Source organism: Primulina tabacum, chromosome 13, assembly GCF_025594145.1.
Source record: "Primulina tabacum isolate GXHZ01 chromosome 13, ASM2559414v2, whole genome shotgun sequence".
Classification (NCBI taxonomy): Eukaryota; Viridiplantae; Streptophyta; class Magnoliopsida; order Lamiales; family Gesneriaceae; genus Primulina; species Primulina tabacum.
In genome coordinates this window covers 36,483,497-36,501,613 of record NC_134562.1, presented here as the reverse complement: position 1 = coordinate 36,501,613, position 18,117 = coordinate 36,483,497, and the positions used below count along the sequence as shown (strand labels likewise).

General features: G+C 37.9%; 2 protein-coding genes across 10 annotated transcripts; one reads left to right on the top strand and one right to left on the bottom strand.

Annotated features, from left to right (window-relative positions):
• The first annotated feature begins 11,318 nt into the window (after positions 1-11,318).
• On the top strand, positions 11,319-13,308 carry LOC142521723 (scarecrow-like protein 23). The gene has a single exon (XM_075624871.1). The coding sequence runs from the start codon at positions 11,357-11,359 to the stop codon at positions 12,950-12,952; it is 1,596 nt and encodes a 531-aa protein (XP_075480986.1). The 5' UTR covers positions 11,319-11,356; the 3' UTR covers positions 12,953-13,308.
• Positions 12,890-17,595, bottom strand: LOC142521724 (uncharacterized). Of its 9 annotated transcripts, none has more exons than XM_075624880.1 (5): positions 17,513-17,593; positions 16,645-16,765; positions 14,478-15,899; positions 14,174-14,380; positions 12,890-13,690 (listed from the first exon to the last, which is right to left on the bottom strand). In XM_075624880.1, exons 3-5 carry the CDS (start codon positions 15,630-15,632, stop codon positions 13,538-13,540), a joined length of 1,515 nt encoding a protein of 504 aa, XP_075480995.1. In that variant the 5' UTR covers positions 15,633-15,899; positions 16,645-16,765; positions 17,513-17,593; the 3' UTR covers positions 12,890-13,537. The 9 variants fall into 9 exon arrangements, with proteins under 9 accessions (XP_075480995.1, XP_075480992.1, XP_075480990.1 ...); XM_075624877.1 differs by having other exon boundaries at positions 14,478-15,893; positions 16,677-16,765; XM_075624875.1 differs by having other exon boundaries at positions 14,478-15,893; positions 16,677-16,765; positions 17,509-17,583.
• Between the last annotated feature and the right edge of the window lie 522 nt (positions 17,596-18,117).

Here is an 18,117-nt window from a genome sequence, read left to right as displayed (position 1 = left end):
TCTTGTTTCTAAAATTCCAGATCAAATACACCGTTGCTGCCAGAGCAACGCAACACATCTTATTCAAATTCGAAGTTCCACGGTAGGTGCCTCTAAACGCATTAAGAACAGCCGATGGAGATCCCATGAGCTTACTCATGCCCAGCCAAGAACGAATTCTATCCCAGATAGACCTTGAAATCGGACAAGCAAAGAACAAGTGATTAACAGATTCCTCAGATGTATTACAAAGTACACACGACTTATCCGAGAGAAATCCCAATCTGTCTCGAGTTAATAATTTCCGATGTGCAAGAAGCCATAGTGTGAATCGGTGTTTCGGTAGTAAGCAAGTCTTGGAGATCAGAGGCTTCCAAGGCTAATGATCTCTTGTGCCAAGAAAAAAGTCATAAGCTTTAGCGATGCCCTTTGAATTACCAAACCAGCTGTGAAGTGCTGTGATCGAAGCTGAAACCGAACCATGCACTGAAATAATCTCATCACGAATGGCAATGATCTGTTTGATGAGTGGCGATTGTTCTTTAACCCATTCCCAATTCCAAACGCTCGACATATGACTATACACTGTTGGAATTTTGATGCTTAATGAATGAAAATTAAGCAAATAAATCAATGTGTTTGATTGGAAAAATTCGAAACGAAGAACGAAGCTTAATGAACGAATATTAAGTTCGATGGTTCTGAATAAAACTCGAGAACAAGTTCATCAAATGTTGAACGAACTTAAAACGAGTAGTCGGAACATGTAAGGAACGAAAATCGAAAAAAAAAAAACTCTGCATGAACAGTAGCCGGCGCGCACCCGCGCGCAGGCTGGCAGGCGCGCACCTGCGCGAGGGACGGCGCGCGCCTGACAGTGTCTGGCGCGCGGAGCGGCGCGCATGTGCGCGCGCCTGCCGAGTGCTCTCGGCTAGGGGTGTAAACGAACCGAACACGTTCACGAACTTTTCGAGCCGGTTCGAATAATATTTGGTTCGAATTCGAAATTATCGAATTCGAGCCGAACTCGAACATGTTCGAATATTTTTCGAATCGAATTCGAGCTAAAATTATATTGTTCGATTGTTCGCGAACTTTAGCATTATATTTAAAAAATAAATAAAATAATATTAAGTATAATATATAATATATTATATATAATATTATAATATATAATATATATAATATTATTCGAGTTCGAATCGGATTCGAACTCGATTCGAACTCGAGCCTCAGTTCGAATCGAGTTCGAATTGAAAATAATAAAAGTTCGAGTTTCGAATCGAGCTTCGAATATGTTTATTCGAATTCGAGCTCGAGCCCGAATACTGAAAATTTCATAAAATTCGATTCAATTCGATTCGTTTACAACCCTACTCTCGGCAGGCGCTGCCGAGCGCTGCTCAGGCAGCGGGCGTACGCCCCTGCGCGCACAGACGCGTCCCTTCGGATTTTTTCGAATTTTCTGATGGTTTTTCAATTCCTTTGGCATTGTTTGATGCTTGTGATCAGTTACAATGGCCAAGAGACACCCCCTATGAATTAAAGATCATGTCTTTTCATTTGAAAAACATTAAATGCATGATTATTTAAAATCAAACACATATAACATATTTTTGCATTTTCTTCTTCTTCCTTCTTCTTCAAGAGAGAGTTCATCCATTTCTTTGTGAAAGAACTTGAATATTTGAGTGCTCATTATTCAAGTGTTGTAGTTGTATCTTGGGAGAAGATTGCCACAAACTCTAGCACATTGTGAGTGCAAATTCTTCTTAAGGACAAAGTGTTCAACACTTGCCTCTACAAAGCCATTTTCATTGTTTTCTTCTTGTTTTCCCTCATATTTGAATACCACATACAACAATCTTAAGAAGAATTTGGATTTTGATCATTTGCAAGAAGAATATCAATGGCATCATCTTCTACAACAACACATGCAACCATTGCTCAAGGAGAGAAACCAGAAAAATTTTCTGGTGCGGATTTCAAGAGATGGCAACAAAAGATGCTTTTCTATCTCACAACCTTGAGTTTGTCAAGGTTCTTGAAGGAAGATCCTCCCACTGTTGCTGAAAACGAGACAGACACCAACATGAGGGCCGCTTTGGATGCATGGAACCAAAGTGACTTCTTGTGCAAGAACTACATCCTAAATGGACTTGACAATGCATTATACAATGTGTGCATTGTCAAGTCAAGACCGCCAAAGAACTTTGGGATATGCTTGATAAGAAATACATGGCGGAGGATGCGGGCTTGAAGAAGTTTATTGTTGGGAGATTTTTGGACTTCAAGATGGTGGACTCAAAATCTGTGATGAGTCAAGTGCAAGAACTACAACTTCTCTTGCACGAGATTCATGCGGAAGGAATGAGTCTAAGCGAATCTTTTCAAGTTGCTGCAATGATCGAGAAACTCCCTCCGTTGTGGAAGGATTTCAAGAATTACTTGAAGCATGAAAGAAAGGAGATGGGATTGGAGGATCTCATTGTGAGATTGAGGATAGAAGAAGACAACAAGAGCACCGAGGCCAAGGCAAATAAAATGACAGCAAGGGTGAACATTGTTGAATCAAGTTCTCAAGGGAAGAAGAGGAAGTTTGAAAATCAACCACAACAAGACCAACAACCACCAAACAAGAAGAAGTTCAAAGGCACTTGTTATAACTGCGGAAAACCAAATCACATGGCCAAGGATTGTAGGAAGCCAAAAAAGGGAAATCCTCAAGCCAACGTTGTTCAAGAAAGGTCGGTACCATTTGATTTTTCTCAACTTGATTTGACTGCAGTTATTTTGGAAGCAAATTTGGTGGAAAACTCCAATGAATGGTGGGTTGATACGGGAGCAACTCGACACATATGCTCCAACAAGGGGATGTTCTTCACATATACTCCATCGACCGGGAGAAAACTTTACATGGGGAACTCCGCTACGTCTGAGGTGGTGGGCACCGGCAATGTAGTACTGAAGATGATATCGGGTTTGGAAGTAACCCTTGTTGATGCACTTCATGTACCGGACATAAGAAAGAACCTCGTGTCGGGGTCTCTGTTGGTCAAACATGGGTTTAGACTAGTATTTGAGTCTAACAAAGTTGTATTGACCAAGAATGGTCATTTTATTGGAAAAGGATATCTCGATGAGAACCTTTTCAAGTTGAATGTAATGACTATACGCCAAAGTGTTGTTGAAAGTAATAAAGGAAAAAGTTCTATTTACTTGCTTGAGTGTTCTCATTTATGACATGTTCGTTTAGGACACGTAAATTTTAATACCTTGCAAGGTTTAATGAAACTTGAATTATTGCCTAAACACAACGTCGATCCAACACAAAAATGCGAGATATGTGTTGAAGCAAAAATGACCAAAGCGCCTTACCACTCGATTGAAAGATGTACAACTCCTCTAGAATTAATACACACCGATCTTGGTGATTTAAAGTTTGTACAAACCAGATGAGGGAAAAGATACTACGTGACATTCATTGATGATAATACAAGATACTGTTACGTATATCTTTTGAGGTCGAAAGATGAAGCTCTTGAAGCATTCAAATGTTATAAGACCAAAGTTGAGAATCAACTAGGCAAACAAATAAAAAGAGTTCGAAGCGATAGAGGGGGCGAATACAGAGCACCGTTTGATGAATTCTGCACATCTGTGGGTATAATTCATGAAACGACTGCTCCTTATTCACCACAATCGAATGGAATTGCCGAAAGAAAGAATCAAACTCTTAAAGATATGATGAATGCTATGTTAATAAGTTCAGGACTACCCCAAAACTTGTGGGGGGAAGCAATACTATCGGCTAATCACATCCTGAACAAGATACCCCACAAGAAAAATGACAAGTCACCTTATGAATTGTGGAAAGGTCACAAACCCTCCTACAAGTACCTTAAAGTGTGGGGGTGTCTAGCTAAGGTTGAAATACCAAAGCCTAAACAAGAGCGGATTGGACCAAAGACGATCGACTGCATATTCATCGGATATGCACATAATAGTAGTGCCTATAGGTTTATAGTGCACAAATCTGAAAATGCAGAAATGAATACGGGCATGACAATTGAGTCAAGAAATGTAGTATTTTTTGAAAATATATTTCCTTGTAAAGAGAGGAAAGAAAATGGTTCTAGCAAGAGGAAACTTGAAACGGAGAATGAAGGTCAAGTACCTACACATGATCCAACTCTAAATGAAAATGCTATACCATTGGAAGGTTCTTCAAAAGAGCAAGAGGCAAGAAGAAGCAAAAGGGCTAGAATCTCAAAGTCCTTTGGTCCAGACTTCCATACTTTTATGTTGGAGAATGAACCAAAGAACATACAAGATGCTCTGGCTAGCCCTGAAGCTCCTTACTGGAAAGAAGCCATCAACTCTGAAATGGATTCTATTTTGCAAAACCATACTTGGGAACTAGTGGATCTTCCACCAGGTACCAAGCCATTGGGATGCAAATGAATATTGAAAAGGAAAATGAGAGTTGATGGAAGTATTGAAAAATACAAAGCCAAGCTTGTGGCCAAAGGCTATAAACAAAGAGAAGGTCATGATTTCTTCGACACGTATTCACCAGTTTCAAGAATAACATCCATTCGTGTGCTCATTGCTATTGCAGCTTTGCATAACCTTGAGATACATCAAATGGATGTAAAGACAACATTCTTAAATGGTGAACTTGAAGAAGAAATATATATGGAGCAACCTGAAGGCTTCATAGTTAAAGGACAAGAAAGAAAAGTATGTCGTTTAATTAAGTCACTATATGGACTTAAACAAGCGCCCAAGCAGTGGCACGAAAAATTTGACAAGGTACTATTATCAAATGGATTTAAGATTAATGAGTGTGACAAATGTGTTTACATTAAAGGCACTCGAGAATCTTATGTGATAGTATGTCTATATGTGGATGACATGCTAATAATGGGGAATAGCCAAGAGTTGATTAAGGGTACAAAGAAAATGTTGACAAACCATTTTGATATGAAAGATATGGGTATTGCTGATGTAATTCTAGGGATTAAAATATTTAGAACTACAGAAGCAATAGTCTTATCTCAGTCTCATTATGTAGAAACAGTGTTGAAAAAGTTCAACGCTTATGACTCTACCCCAGTAAAAACGCCTTTAGACGTAAATGTCCATTTGGCGAAGAATCGTGGAGAACCAGTTTCCCAACTGGAATACTCCAGAATAATTGGAAGCCTTATGTACATCACTAATTGTACTAAACCTGACATCGCTTGTGCAGTTAACAAGTTAAGTCAGTTTACAAGTAATCCTAGTGATGCACACTGGAAGGCGTTGACAAGGATGCTTAGATATTTAAAGCACATCTTAGAATATGGACTAAATTACACAAGGTATCCTGCAGTACTTGAAGAATATTGTGATGCAAATTGGATTTCTGATACCAATGACTCCAAATCCACCAGTGGCTATGTATTTAGCATTGGTGGAGGAGCCGTCTCTTGGAGGTCATCGAAACAAACTTGCATTGCTAGGTCTACTATGGAATCGGAGTTCATAGCGCTAGATAAAGCTGCAGAAGAAGCTGAATGGCTTCGCAACTTTCTAGAGGACATTCCATGTTGGACAAGTCCAGTTCCAGCAATCTTGATACATTGCGACAGTCAGTCGGCAATTGCAAGGGCACAAAACAGTATGTACAATGGCAAGTCTCGACACATTCGTCGAAGACATAATACTTTGCGACAGTTGATCTCTAATGAAGTTATATCTGTTGATTATATTAAATCAAAGGATAACTTAGCGGATCCGCTTACAAAAGCATTAAATAGAGATCAAATGTACTGTCTGTCAAGAGGAATGGGTTTAAAACCTACCAAATAAAGTTTTCATAGTGGCAACCCAACCTTGTAGATTGGAGATCCCAAGATCTTGGTTCAATAGGACAACTAAGTTATGAGAACTTGATGAATCACTCCCCATTCCTAAGACGTTGAGTGAAGTTGCCTACAAAGGTAGTGAGGTTAAGTATTGTACTTTTAATGATTCCGTAGCTTTCAAAAGCAGGGTAAGTAGGATACCCTTTTTACAAGGAGATCACCTATGTACGTGTGAGGATGGGTCGCCTCGATGAAACACGTATGAAGCCAAGTTGTGTTCCATGGCCAATACGGACACAACCGATAACACAAAATGGAAATGGAAGAAAGGTTATCTTGTGGATACAGTTGTCTGGTTTTACATGAACCGCCAAGAAGTTCAAGACATCACGTTCACTTCGTGGCCTAGTAAATCCGATCGTATTCCACTAGGGAAGGTTCAAAGCCAAAAGCCACCTCTCCTGATGAGATAATTTTTCGTATATACTCTCTCTTATGCATCACAAGCATTCATGCATTAATTTCATTCATGTGGGGGATTGTTGGAATTTTGATGCTTAATGAATGAAAATTAAGCAAATAAATCAATGTGTTTGATTGAAAAAATTCGAAACGAAGAACGAAGCTTAATGAACGGATATTAAGTTCGATGGTTCTGAATAAAACTCGAGAACAAGTTCATCAAATGTTGAACGAACTTAAAACGAGTAGTCGGAACATGTAAGGACCGAAAATCGAAAAAAAAGGAAAAAAGGAAAAAAAAACTCGGCATGAACAGTAGCCGGCGCGCACCTGCGAGAGGGACGGCGCGCTGGTGCGCGCGCCTGACAGTGTCTGGCGCGCACATGCGCGCGGAGCGGCGCGCATGTGCGCGCGCCTGCCGAGAGCTGCTCGGCAGCGTGCGAGCGGGCGTGCGCCCTTGCGCACACAGACGCGTCCCTTCGGATTTTTTCGAATTTTCTGATGTTTTTCATTTCCTTTGGCATTGTTTGATGCTTGTGATCAGTTACAATGGCCAAGAGACACCCCCTATGAATTAAAGATCATGTCTTTTCATTTGACAAACATTAAATGCATAATTATTTAAAATCAAACACATATAACATATTTTTGCATCTTCTTCTTCTTCCTTCTTCTTCAAGAGAGAGTTCATCCATTTCTTTGTGAAAGAACTTGAATATTTGAGTGCTCATTATTCAAGTGTTGTAGTTGTATCTTGGGAGAAGATTGCCACAAACTCTAGCACATTGTGAGGGCAAATTCTTCTTAAGGACAAAGTGTTCAACATTTGCCTCTACAAAACCATTTTCATTGTTTTCTTCTTGTTTTCCCTCATATTTGAATACCCCATACAACATACACGTGATTAATCCAGCTGATCCACAAACAATCCTTCTTATGATGAATGTTCCACAGTGTTTTTGCTATTAGAGCTTTGTTCCAAGCCTTCAAGTTCTTTAAACCCAAACCCCCTGCTTCAATCGGTTTACAAAGAGACGTCCAAGCAATCGGAGGATGCTTGCTCGGCCATACGAAATTACGACACAAAGAATTAATTTTGTCAATAATGCACGACGGTAATGGAAGGATGGATAACCAGAAGCATTCAATACCCTGTACAACTGACCTGATAAGCTCCAGTTTCCCTGCATATGACAAGGATTGTCTAGGCCAAGCTCTGATTTTGTTCGAGATTGCGTCCACGAGAATGCTGTAATCAGAAGCTCTAAGCTGTTTAGACGAAAGTGGTACTCCCAAGTAACGAAATGGAAGAGTTCCAGGCGCAAAGCCAGTGATATCAATGATCTCCTGCCTAACCATATCTGAAACACTGGCCAAGAAGACATTAGATTTTAAGATGTTAATCCGCAGCCCAGCCATATCCCCGAATGTTTTCAGACAGCCCATCAACAGAGAGACACTACAAGCATCACCCCGAGATAATAGCAGTAGATCATCCGCATAAGCCAAGTGTGTAATTCCTAGATTCTGACATTTTGGATGGAAGCCAAAATTCGGATCACGAGCCATTCTCTTTAATTGTCTCGAAAGCACTTCAATGCACAAGGTAAAAAGATAAGGTGAGAGGGGGTCACCTTGTCGTAGACCTCTTTTGCCTTGAAAGTGTTCATTAAAATGACCATTGATCACAATAGAGTAAAAAGTTGTGGAAACACATTCCATTATCCAGTTGATAAACTTTATTGGGAAGTTCAAGTAAGTCAATACTCCTTCCAAGAATCTCCAATCCAATGTGTCGTACGCCGTTTGTAGATCAATTTTCAAATTACATCTTGGAGACCCACGTTTCCTAGCATATTTCCGTAGTAATTCTTGTGCCAAATGAATGTTATCAACAATTGATCGGCCTTCTATAAAAGCCGTTTGCGCGCCATCAACCAAGTCCCCAATCACCGTCCTCAATCTATTAACTAGCAATTTCGAAAGAATCTTGTAGAACACAGTACAACAAGAAATTGGTCTATAATCATTCACCGATGAGGCACCCGAGATTTTTGGAATTAAAGCAATAATGGAGTGATTCCATTGTTTCAATAATCGACCATTTTTGAAGAACTCAACTACAGCATTGAAAACATCAGTTCCTATAATATGCCAAGCAGATTTGAAGAAAAAAGACCCATACCCGTCGGCTCCCGGAGCTTTATCATATCAATGTCGAAAAGTGCCTTCATCAACTTCTGCTCGAAGAGGGTGCTTGATCAATTCCTGCCAACAATCATTGGAAACAATAGAACTTGCTAGGATGGAATCACCCTCAATAGGTATAGTTGCAACTTTGGATCCCAGCAGCTGCTTGTATTAGGTAACAAACTCTTGTGCAATCTGATTCGGCTCAGTGGTTGTGCTCCCATCAGATTTTTGAATGGCTACAATGGCACTTATTATTTCTCTTTATAAGATCATGAAAGAATTTTGTGCATCGATCTCCTTGTTGTGTGTAAGCAATTTTGGATTTCTGAGCAATGAACAATCTTTCTGCTTCCAACAATCTCTCTGCCTTTCTTTTAATTTCTTTATACCCATCTTGCACGGTCCCATCAATAAGTAATAACTCCTGAAGATTAATAAGTTCTTTTTTAGCTTTGCTCGCTCGGGCCGAGATGTGACTAAATTGGTTTCGGTTGAGCAATTGTAATGGCTTCTTGATGCGCGAGAACATCTGTTTCAATCTAAACTGGGCTGTACCACTGCTACTACACTTCCAATTAGACCTCACCAATGAATCAAAATTATCACTTAAAGCCCACATATTAAAGAACTTGAAGGGTCTGTTCTTACGAGGAGACATGTCAAGAAAAGATACTAATGCAAGAGCATGATCCGAGACACTACCTGGAGCAAGGAACTCAGCCAATCCATGAACATTAGAGGTAAGCCAAGCATTGTTGACAAGAACCCTATCCAATTTGCTCCGCACATTAGGACTCAACCACGTGTAGAAGCAACCAATATATGTTTTTTTTTTTTTTTGAAATAGCAACCAACCAATATATGTTAAATCTGATAAATCGATGGAGTTAACACAATTCTCAAAATCATTGGTTTCATAATTTTTAACCTGCAATCCCCCCAACTTTTCTTCCGGAGACAAAACATTGTTAAAATCACCCAATAATATCCAAGGATCTTGAACATTGGTGCCAAGAGTCATCAGGTCATTCCACAGCAAGCGTCTTTGACAAATAGTGTTCAACCCATAAACAAAAGACGCACAAAAGCAGTACTTTGTCTTGGAGCAAGTGATTCTCACATGAATATATTGATCACTCATAGCAATGACGGACAAATCTACCACACACGGATTCCATAACACAAAAATTCTCCCTCTAGGAGATAAGTGGAAGTTATGAACTACATTCATACCTCGAAAGTGCACACGGAGCATGTTATTAAGAGTCTTATCATCCATTTTCGATTCTAGAATACCAAAAACATCAATACAGAGACTGCTCAAAAGAGTTTGGACACTCTTTTGTTTTAGAGGTTTATGAAAACCTCTAACATTCCAACAAGCCACTTTCATTGAGAACCGGAGGCAGTTGTGGGTTGCCGTCCCTTATCAGTATTACCAAATGACCGAGACGAAGCATTCATATTGTTTGTATCAACATATTCAGTATCACAAGAACTTGGATCATCCATATCCTGAAAGAACTCTGTCATTTCCTTATTTATTCCTTGACTTAGTGCTTCTCCTTTATTCTTCTTCTTATTTTTCTTGTTATTCTTCTTGTTGGTTACAGGTTGAAAATCCTCTACTGCCATAGCAGCTGGGCAGCTTGTTGTTTGCACACACTTTCCAAGCTGACTGGTTTCTTACCTTTGTCAAGTTTAGCACAATGTTGAGTATCAATTGAATTATCAGAAGGAGCCAACACAACAGGGACCGAAGATGAATCAGGACCAAGATTGACAGATTTATCAGAATTGTTCGCAGATTTGCCAGTTGATTGTGTCGGATTTGACATTTAATTAAATGGTATTGGTATGTATTTTTTACATGGTGAGATGAGATTGGAACGCATCCAACAGCTTGTTGTACTATTTGGACAACTTACCTTTACAGCTTTTGGTTGGCTGGAGTTTTAATGGATATTTTGAACCTAAGTCGAAATCCAGCTGGGAAATATTTATGGTGGCTGCTACAGTTTAAATTAGTATTTAATATTTTTTAAAATTGTTTTTATTTGGAATAGTTAAACATTTTCGAACATCTCGAAATTTTTTTAAAAAAATGTTGTACCTCGTTATTCTATACTTATAACTCAACAATTTTAAAAAAATGTTGTACCTCGTTATTCTATACTTATAACTCAACAATTGTAAATGACAAAAACTTGTGTGAGACGGTCTCACATGTCTTATTTTGTGATACGGATGTCTTATTTGGGTCATCCATGAAAAAGTATTACTTTTTATGCTAAGAATATTCTTTTTTATTGTGAATGTCGATAAAATTGACATATCTCACAGATAAAGATTTGTAAGACCCTCTCACAAAAGACACACTAATTGTAAATATGATTATGTTGTGTTAGGTATTATTTCATATCCTCAAAAATTGAATATGAAGGTTGTATTGTAAAAAAAAAAAAAAAAAACTCATTGAATTTTCTTAATAAATATATTTCACAAGGCGGCAAAGAAACAACTTTTATAAAGTAACATCAACATCTTATCTTATATCTACTCTGTAATCTTTGATATTCCCAAAAACCAGCCAACCGGGCAACAATAACAATGCTCATCTCTAACCACCGATGATCCAAAACATGACCTTTGACTAGGGTTGTCTTAGTTTCCCAAAACGAAAAAAAAAATGTAAACCTTTCAAGCATTTTCTTATCACAATTTTGATCATAAATATGATTTAATTGGTATGGATCCATCAATTATTGGTAGAGCAGCCACAGACAAAAAAAAAAGGTTAAAATTTAAGAAATGGTGTTTTGGTTCCACCACATGGACTCGAGACTAGAAACAAAACTCCCTTTCAATGAATGTCCCACAATCCTCGATACCTCCAAGCAACACACAACTTCTCTCTAATATCGCCATTATTGATTCATAATCATCAAATTCCACAAGTAATAATTCTGAATCATCACGCATCCAACTTCCGATTTCCAACAAGATGTGCAAATTCCACTCGGCCAATCACTTGTCAATCTCTGCATAACTTTTCTTGTCATTTCTTGCTTGAATCCTTTCTTCCAAAAGTACATATCCTTTTGATTCCTTTTCACTTTTCTCCGATCATGCTTCATAGTTTACTGCCAACCCTTCAACACAATCCCAAAGCCTCCTCTTCCGCCATGACCTCCGCCGGGAAGCGTGCCGTTGACGTTGCTAGCCCTTCTGTTGCCGAGCCCAGCAAGCGCCATCGAACCCATCTCTCCCCAGTCGAGAAGGACTTGCAATCCGAGGAAGAGGGGGAGGATCAGCTGCAGGCTGTCGCTGCTGGAGCCTCCGCCCGGGAGGATGATGACTCGACCGGGCTCCGGCTCCTCGGGTTACTTCTGCAATGCGCCGAGTGTGTAGCCATGGATAACCTCGACGACGCCGGCCAGCTCCTGCCTGAAATAGCTGAGCTTTCTTCCCCATTCGGCTCCTCCGCCCAAAGGGTCGGTGCGTACTTTGCTGACGCGCTTTCAGCGCGCATCATCAGCTCATATCTAAGCATCTACTCACCTTTCAGTCCTCTATGCAAAACCCATCACCAAAAACTCCTCAACGCACTACAAATCTTTAACTCTGTCACCCCTTTAATCAAATTCTCACACTTCACAGCCAACCAAGCGATCCAGCAAGCATTGGACGGTGCTGATCATGTCCACATAATCGACCTGGACATCATGCAGGGCCTCCAATGGCCAGGATTGTTTCACATCCTCGCTTCCAAATCAAGAAAGGTCAAGTCTTTTAGAATCACAGGGTTTGGATCCTCAGCAGACTTACTCAAATCAACTGGTCAGCGTTTAGCTGAATTTGCTACTGCACTCAACATTCCTTTCGAGTTTCAGCCCATCGAAGGGAAGATTGGAAACATAAAAGATTTAAATCAATTAAATATCAAAGCGGGAGAAACCATTGTGGTGCATTGGATGCATCATTGCTTGTATGATGTATCAGGGAGTGACTTGGGAGCTTCAAGAATACTAACTATGTTGAGGCCGAAACTGATAACCATTGTTGAACAGGATTTAAGCCATGGAGGGAGTTTCTTGGGGCGGTTCGTGGAGGCGTTGCATTATTACTCAGCGTTATTTGATGCATTAGGGGACGGACTGGAGACAGAGAGTGTGGAAAGGCACACAGTAGAGCAGCAGCTATTTGGTTGTGAAATTCGGAACATTGTGGCTGTGGGTGGACCCAAGCGGACAGGGGAAGTGAAGGTGGAGAGGTGGGAAGATGAGTTGGTTCGAGGCGGATTTCGACCAGTTTCCCTTGCAGGTAACCCTGCTGCTCAAGCCAACTTATTGCTTGGGATGTTTCCTTGGCAGGGGTATACATTGGTAGAAGAAGGTGGATGCCTGAAGTTGGGATGGAAAGATTTGCCATTGCTCACAGCCTCGGCTTGGCAGCCATGTGAATAGTCAATCGGGTTTTCACAGTCCATGTGAGAAAGGAAATGGATCTCGATATTAATGTTGGTATGTATTTTAATGATGGGATTATGGACACAAAATCCCCAAGTTCATTTTTAAGGTGGAACAGAGGATAGATTTAGATGTTCTTTGCATGATAATTTGGAATCTAGCCTCTACAATCACACTGAGATGGCGAGACATTGTATTTGTTCATTTTGTTATATATATATATTATTCTTTGATGTCGGAATAAAGAAATGTGCCAACCTTCATAGAGATTCAATCATGGTTTCATGGGACTTATTCCAAGTCTATTTGTGAGATTTCGCGTTCAATAATATGTAATTTTATTGTTTATTTTAGCACTTCACCGACACCTTAGATACAAAAATCACCTTTTTATTCACTTTACTCAACTCTCTCTCTGTACCCAATGTTTACAAAATCTGAAATTGGTTGACTTAGCATGATGGTGTCTCGTAAAAAGAAATCTTAAATCTACCGATTTTGCTTGGCCAGAATTTATACTACCGTTGGTTTTTAAATTGTGATAGAATCTTCATCGATGTATTCAGTCCAACCAAGTAATAATCAACTCCGATGCGAGAAAGCAGCCTCAAAAATTGCATTCTTGATAAGATAGTTCCTCAAAAGAAACAGATTATTTAATAAGAATGAATAGCAACTGCTGAACATTTGAAATGAGAATAACCTTATTAAACACCGTGCGCTGCAGCTGGAGCCCTGTAGTCAGAACCAATTGCAAGTACATAAGCTTTTTAAGTTAGAGAAACATCCTCAGCATAAGATCAATACCCCAAAAATCTAGAACCAAAGCATCTCAGGGATACCAAATTGATAATCGCATGATTCCATTTAAAAGACCCAATTTATCTAGGAAAGCAAATAGATTCACCTTAAATGAGAAAAAAATTAAGTGCTAGATAAATATTAAATCGGATGCTAAGCACTCCATAACCTATCCACAACAATAATGATTTATGATTCATAAAAAGAAAAAAAAAAAACCAACAAAACTTAGTTAGGTGCATAATTAAACTGCAAAAACAAATACAGTAGTAGCTAAACACAAACTAGATTACAGCATGAAAAACACTTTTCGAATATGATCCACATTTAGTACTTTTTCCCAAGAATAATTCCGATAACAACTGAAACCAAAGCCACGCCAAAAACGAACTTAAGTGTGGTCATCATTTGAGATACCTCAGTACCATGAATTGGTGTATTTGTTGATAATGCTCGAGTTGACATCTTGTTACCTTCACCCTCCATTCTAGCCTTTGAGGCATATTTGTTTGATTTTTTTTCTTTCAAGTGTTCTTTGAGATGATCGATCACGGTATGTAGATCCTTATTGGAACTTTTACATGTTTTGTGAAGTAAATTAATCTCTTCCAAAACGGCAGATATCTGCATGATTAAGATACTAGGCATAAATTCATCAGAAAGTTGACAAAACTAAAAAGATCTCAGAATTTTGGAAAACAAGTCAACATAGAGTACTAACTTGAGACTGTAGCTTCTGGCCTTCAGAAGCAAACCTCTGTGTCAGCTCTTCTATTACTTTTCCAGTGATATTTTTTTCCTCAAGTGTGACAACTTCGAGAGTTTTCAGTTTCTGTTCTAGTTCTTTGCTGTTCGCCATTGCTTGGGAAAAACGATAATCAGTTTTGCAGAATTTCGCGTCTGACTGCCGCAATTTATCCTCAAGGTCATCATAAAACTCTTTAATCTGAGCTATGCTACTGGCCTGATCAGTCACAGCATCTTCCAGTTCTACTTCTATATTAGATTTAGCTAGTTCTTCCTGCATGATTTTCATCTTTGTTTCATGGTTTTTCAAATGTTCTTCCAGCTGTTTCGCATAACTTTCCTTCTCCTTCAGCTTCAATTCAACATCTTCAAGATGAGATACCTTCTCTTGAAGGGATTCCTTCGTAGATGACATTAAATTCTCAAATGATGAAATGTCTTCATTAGCCTTAAATTCAGCAACACTTGCGAGTTCCAATCCTTGAGTCAATTCACAGATAAGAACTTCCTTTGAAGCTAGCGTCCGTTTCAAATCTTGCACCTGTGATTGTGAAAGCTCCAATCCCCCTTGAACAGTAGAAAGTTCAGCAGAGGTCCTCTTCAGTATCTCTTCTACATTCTGATTTTCAGCAATACTTTCATACAAATTCTTCAGCTCATCTTGTAAGGTCACCATCTGATTTTGCATTTCTATTGCACTAGATTTTGCCAGCTTGAGCAACGTCTCTAACTCCAAGGCTTTTTTCGTTTCTAATGCAGCAAACAAACTGCTTTGCTGGTGCAACTCCTCAAATCTCCCAGCTTCATCAACAGAAATTTGCAAATCTAACTTGAGATCTTCCATATCCTTTCTCGAGGTCCTCAGATCAAGACTGAGACAATCAAATGCTTCCTTCACATCTGTCAGTTCCTTGTTCTTCCTTTCTTGAGCTTTTAGCGCATCTTGCATAATTTTAAGCTCTAGTTTGTGTCTCACCTCTGCTTTTGAGTTGTGCTTAAGCATTCTTTCACGCTCAAGGAAAATCTCTTCATGTTTATCTACACTTTCTTGATAACATTTATTTGACAGCAAGAGTTCCTTCTTCAGGTTCATGTTCTCAAATTCAGAATCCTTCAATAAATCAGACATTGTCACCAAATCATCTTCTAGCTCCTTAACCTTTTCTTCTGATTCTAGCAACTCTCTAGTTGCCTCGGGATTCCAGTCAGTATGTTCAACAACAGTTGGTCTTTTGTCTGCAAAAGATATTGTCTCGGCATTGTGGTTGCAATGCTTCACATCAAACAATTCCTTCTCTTTTTGTATGAATCCACCTTCCAGGGTAATTTATTTTGAATCTTCCGCTTCTTTTTCTTCCTTCTCTGTTCCGTCAATCTCCGCCTCTATTTTCTGAAACTTAAAATATCATGGAAGAAAAGGAACCTCGATTGAGCAAAAGTACAAACATTCTTTTGTAAAAAATTACTTTTCTTAAAGCATGGTCGAATAAACATCTTTGAGGACAGTACTAATTAATTTCTATCCTCTTGACAAGTTAAGTTTAGAAATTTAAGTTAGCATCTGAGACAGAAAACAAGATTTGAGATTAAGTCTAGAGCTATCCCCATGTATAAGATTTGGCATGCTTGACAAGGATATCATAAACATTAACATGATGGAGCTTTTCAAAGGAACTACATAGATAGGTTATTTTGTTCGTATAGAACAGAAATTGACAGGACATGAGAGTCTCCCTTAGGACAGTAAGTAATCAACGCCTTTTTAAAACAATAAAAAGAACACGTAGGCATTAAGTAAATTAACACCTTGTTAAAACAAGAAAAAGAACATAAAGACATTAAGTAAATTAACAGCTTTTTAAAACCAGAAAAAGAACATAAAGGCACTAGGTGCATCAACGCCTTTTTAGATCAAGGTAAAGAACAAAAACAACAATCCATCTCATCTATTTTCACATCTTTTCATTCCATGCATACTAGAGAAAAAATATGCATATATATATATATATATATATGGAGAAAGAACGAGATTTTTTATTTGGGCACCTTCAGAGATCAGAGTGTTGACAAATTATTTATTTTATAAAATGTGATTAAAACAGGATTCACTAAAACTAATCACAACAAATATCTCTGGCAACCTTTGTTCACAACATCCAGACAAAATCTTGACCTTAGTGGGAGCTTCAATTCTCTCAACGTCGTCAGCAACATTCACCATAGGTCTGAGACTTTTAAGAATCTCGTCTTCCATGACTGTATCTTATATAATTTCGATGGATAATGGTAAGATATATCTGATATTTCTACAGCATAAATATCATACTATTTTCCAAAAAGCAAATGACACTGTTAGTAAAAACCACGACTGGTAATAGTATCATATAGCATTCCAAAAACAGCAAGACAAAGAAGAAACATGGAAAATTAACATGCTTTGAATGTTAAAATGCTATCAGTAGATGTCATTATCCCTTTTGGAGAGTATGACTAACACAGGTGATATTTCGGCCAAGCAATGAAAAATGTGTATAAGCAGCAGTTCAACCTAAAAGATAAAAATAAAAATAAATCCATGGGTTTAAGCATAAAATTATAAACATGTTCTCATTATGATGACTTTACAGTTAGCTTTGTCTGTCTAAAATATAGCAACAAACTCAAAACAAATCTCATGTCAAAAGACAGAAGAAATTGACGTTTGATTTCATTTCTTCCCAGCCGTAGCCTGGATACGCATATCAACTCATAAATTAGTAAGAATAACATTATCGAAACACACGTAGCATGACTGTATGAATAAAATATGAATCAAATCAATTAAACTTGAAGAAGCTTCAGTTTCTGGTGAAAAAATCGATAGTCAAAAACAACTTCAGTTGATTTTACTTGCACCAGATTAACCGATCAAAGCAAAGCAAAAATCATTAGTGCTACGCACGAAACGAAACATCATAATCGCAGAAGCATATTCATACACGCTTGAAATCGACTGAAATACATACTTGCCTGGATGGGAGATTCCGATTCAGTGAAGTGAAGTTTTGATGGAGAGAATATTAGCTATGGAAAGCAGATGCCTGGTTTATTTAGAATTTGAAACTGTCTGAATAATTTTTTATTATAAATTTTGAAATATAAAGAATCATTAACATAATTATTAATTTTAAATAAATACACAAGTTAGCACTGAGATTTTATCGATTGATTTAATTTAGAGAAATATATTTAATTTGAGATGATATTATAAATACATTTCAAATGAATAATATATTAATTTGAAATCAATCATAATTATTATTAAATTTCACATGAGTTTTATCTTGAAATTGAAATTCATTAATGTTCATACACAACTTTAAGTAACTTACAATTATTATTATTATTATTATTACAATTATTATATTATTATTATTATTCTTTAACAAATTGGATAAGAAATTTTTATACAGATAGAGAGAGGATATAAATTTTATTTATTCAAAACATTTGAGTTAATCAATGCATTAAATCTATAAGAGTAAGTTTTACAATTAATACTTAAATTTTTTTAATAATTTTTCAATTTTGTCATACATGTGATTAATATATTTCACTTTATATATTAAATAATA

Bases quoted from the DNA above. Each gene is read 5' to 3' on its own strand.
- LOC142521723 (XM_075624871.1), top strand. From the start codon at position 11,357: ATGTCCCACAATCCTCGATACCTCCAAGCAACACACAACTTCTCTCTA.
- LOC142521724 (XM_075624872.1), bottom strand. From the start codon at position 15,632: ATGTCTGATTTATTGAAGGATTCTGAATTTGAGAACATGAACCTGAAG. The intron at 14,381-14,477 runs GTTAGTACTCTA...TTAATCATGCAG, and splicing joins GCCAGAAGCTACAGTCTCAA to ATATCTGCCGTTTTGGAAGA. The intron at 13,691-14,173 runs GTATCTCAAATG...TTCTGACTACAG, and splicing joins CACCAATTCATGGTACTGAG to GGCTCCAGCTGCAGCGCACG.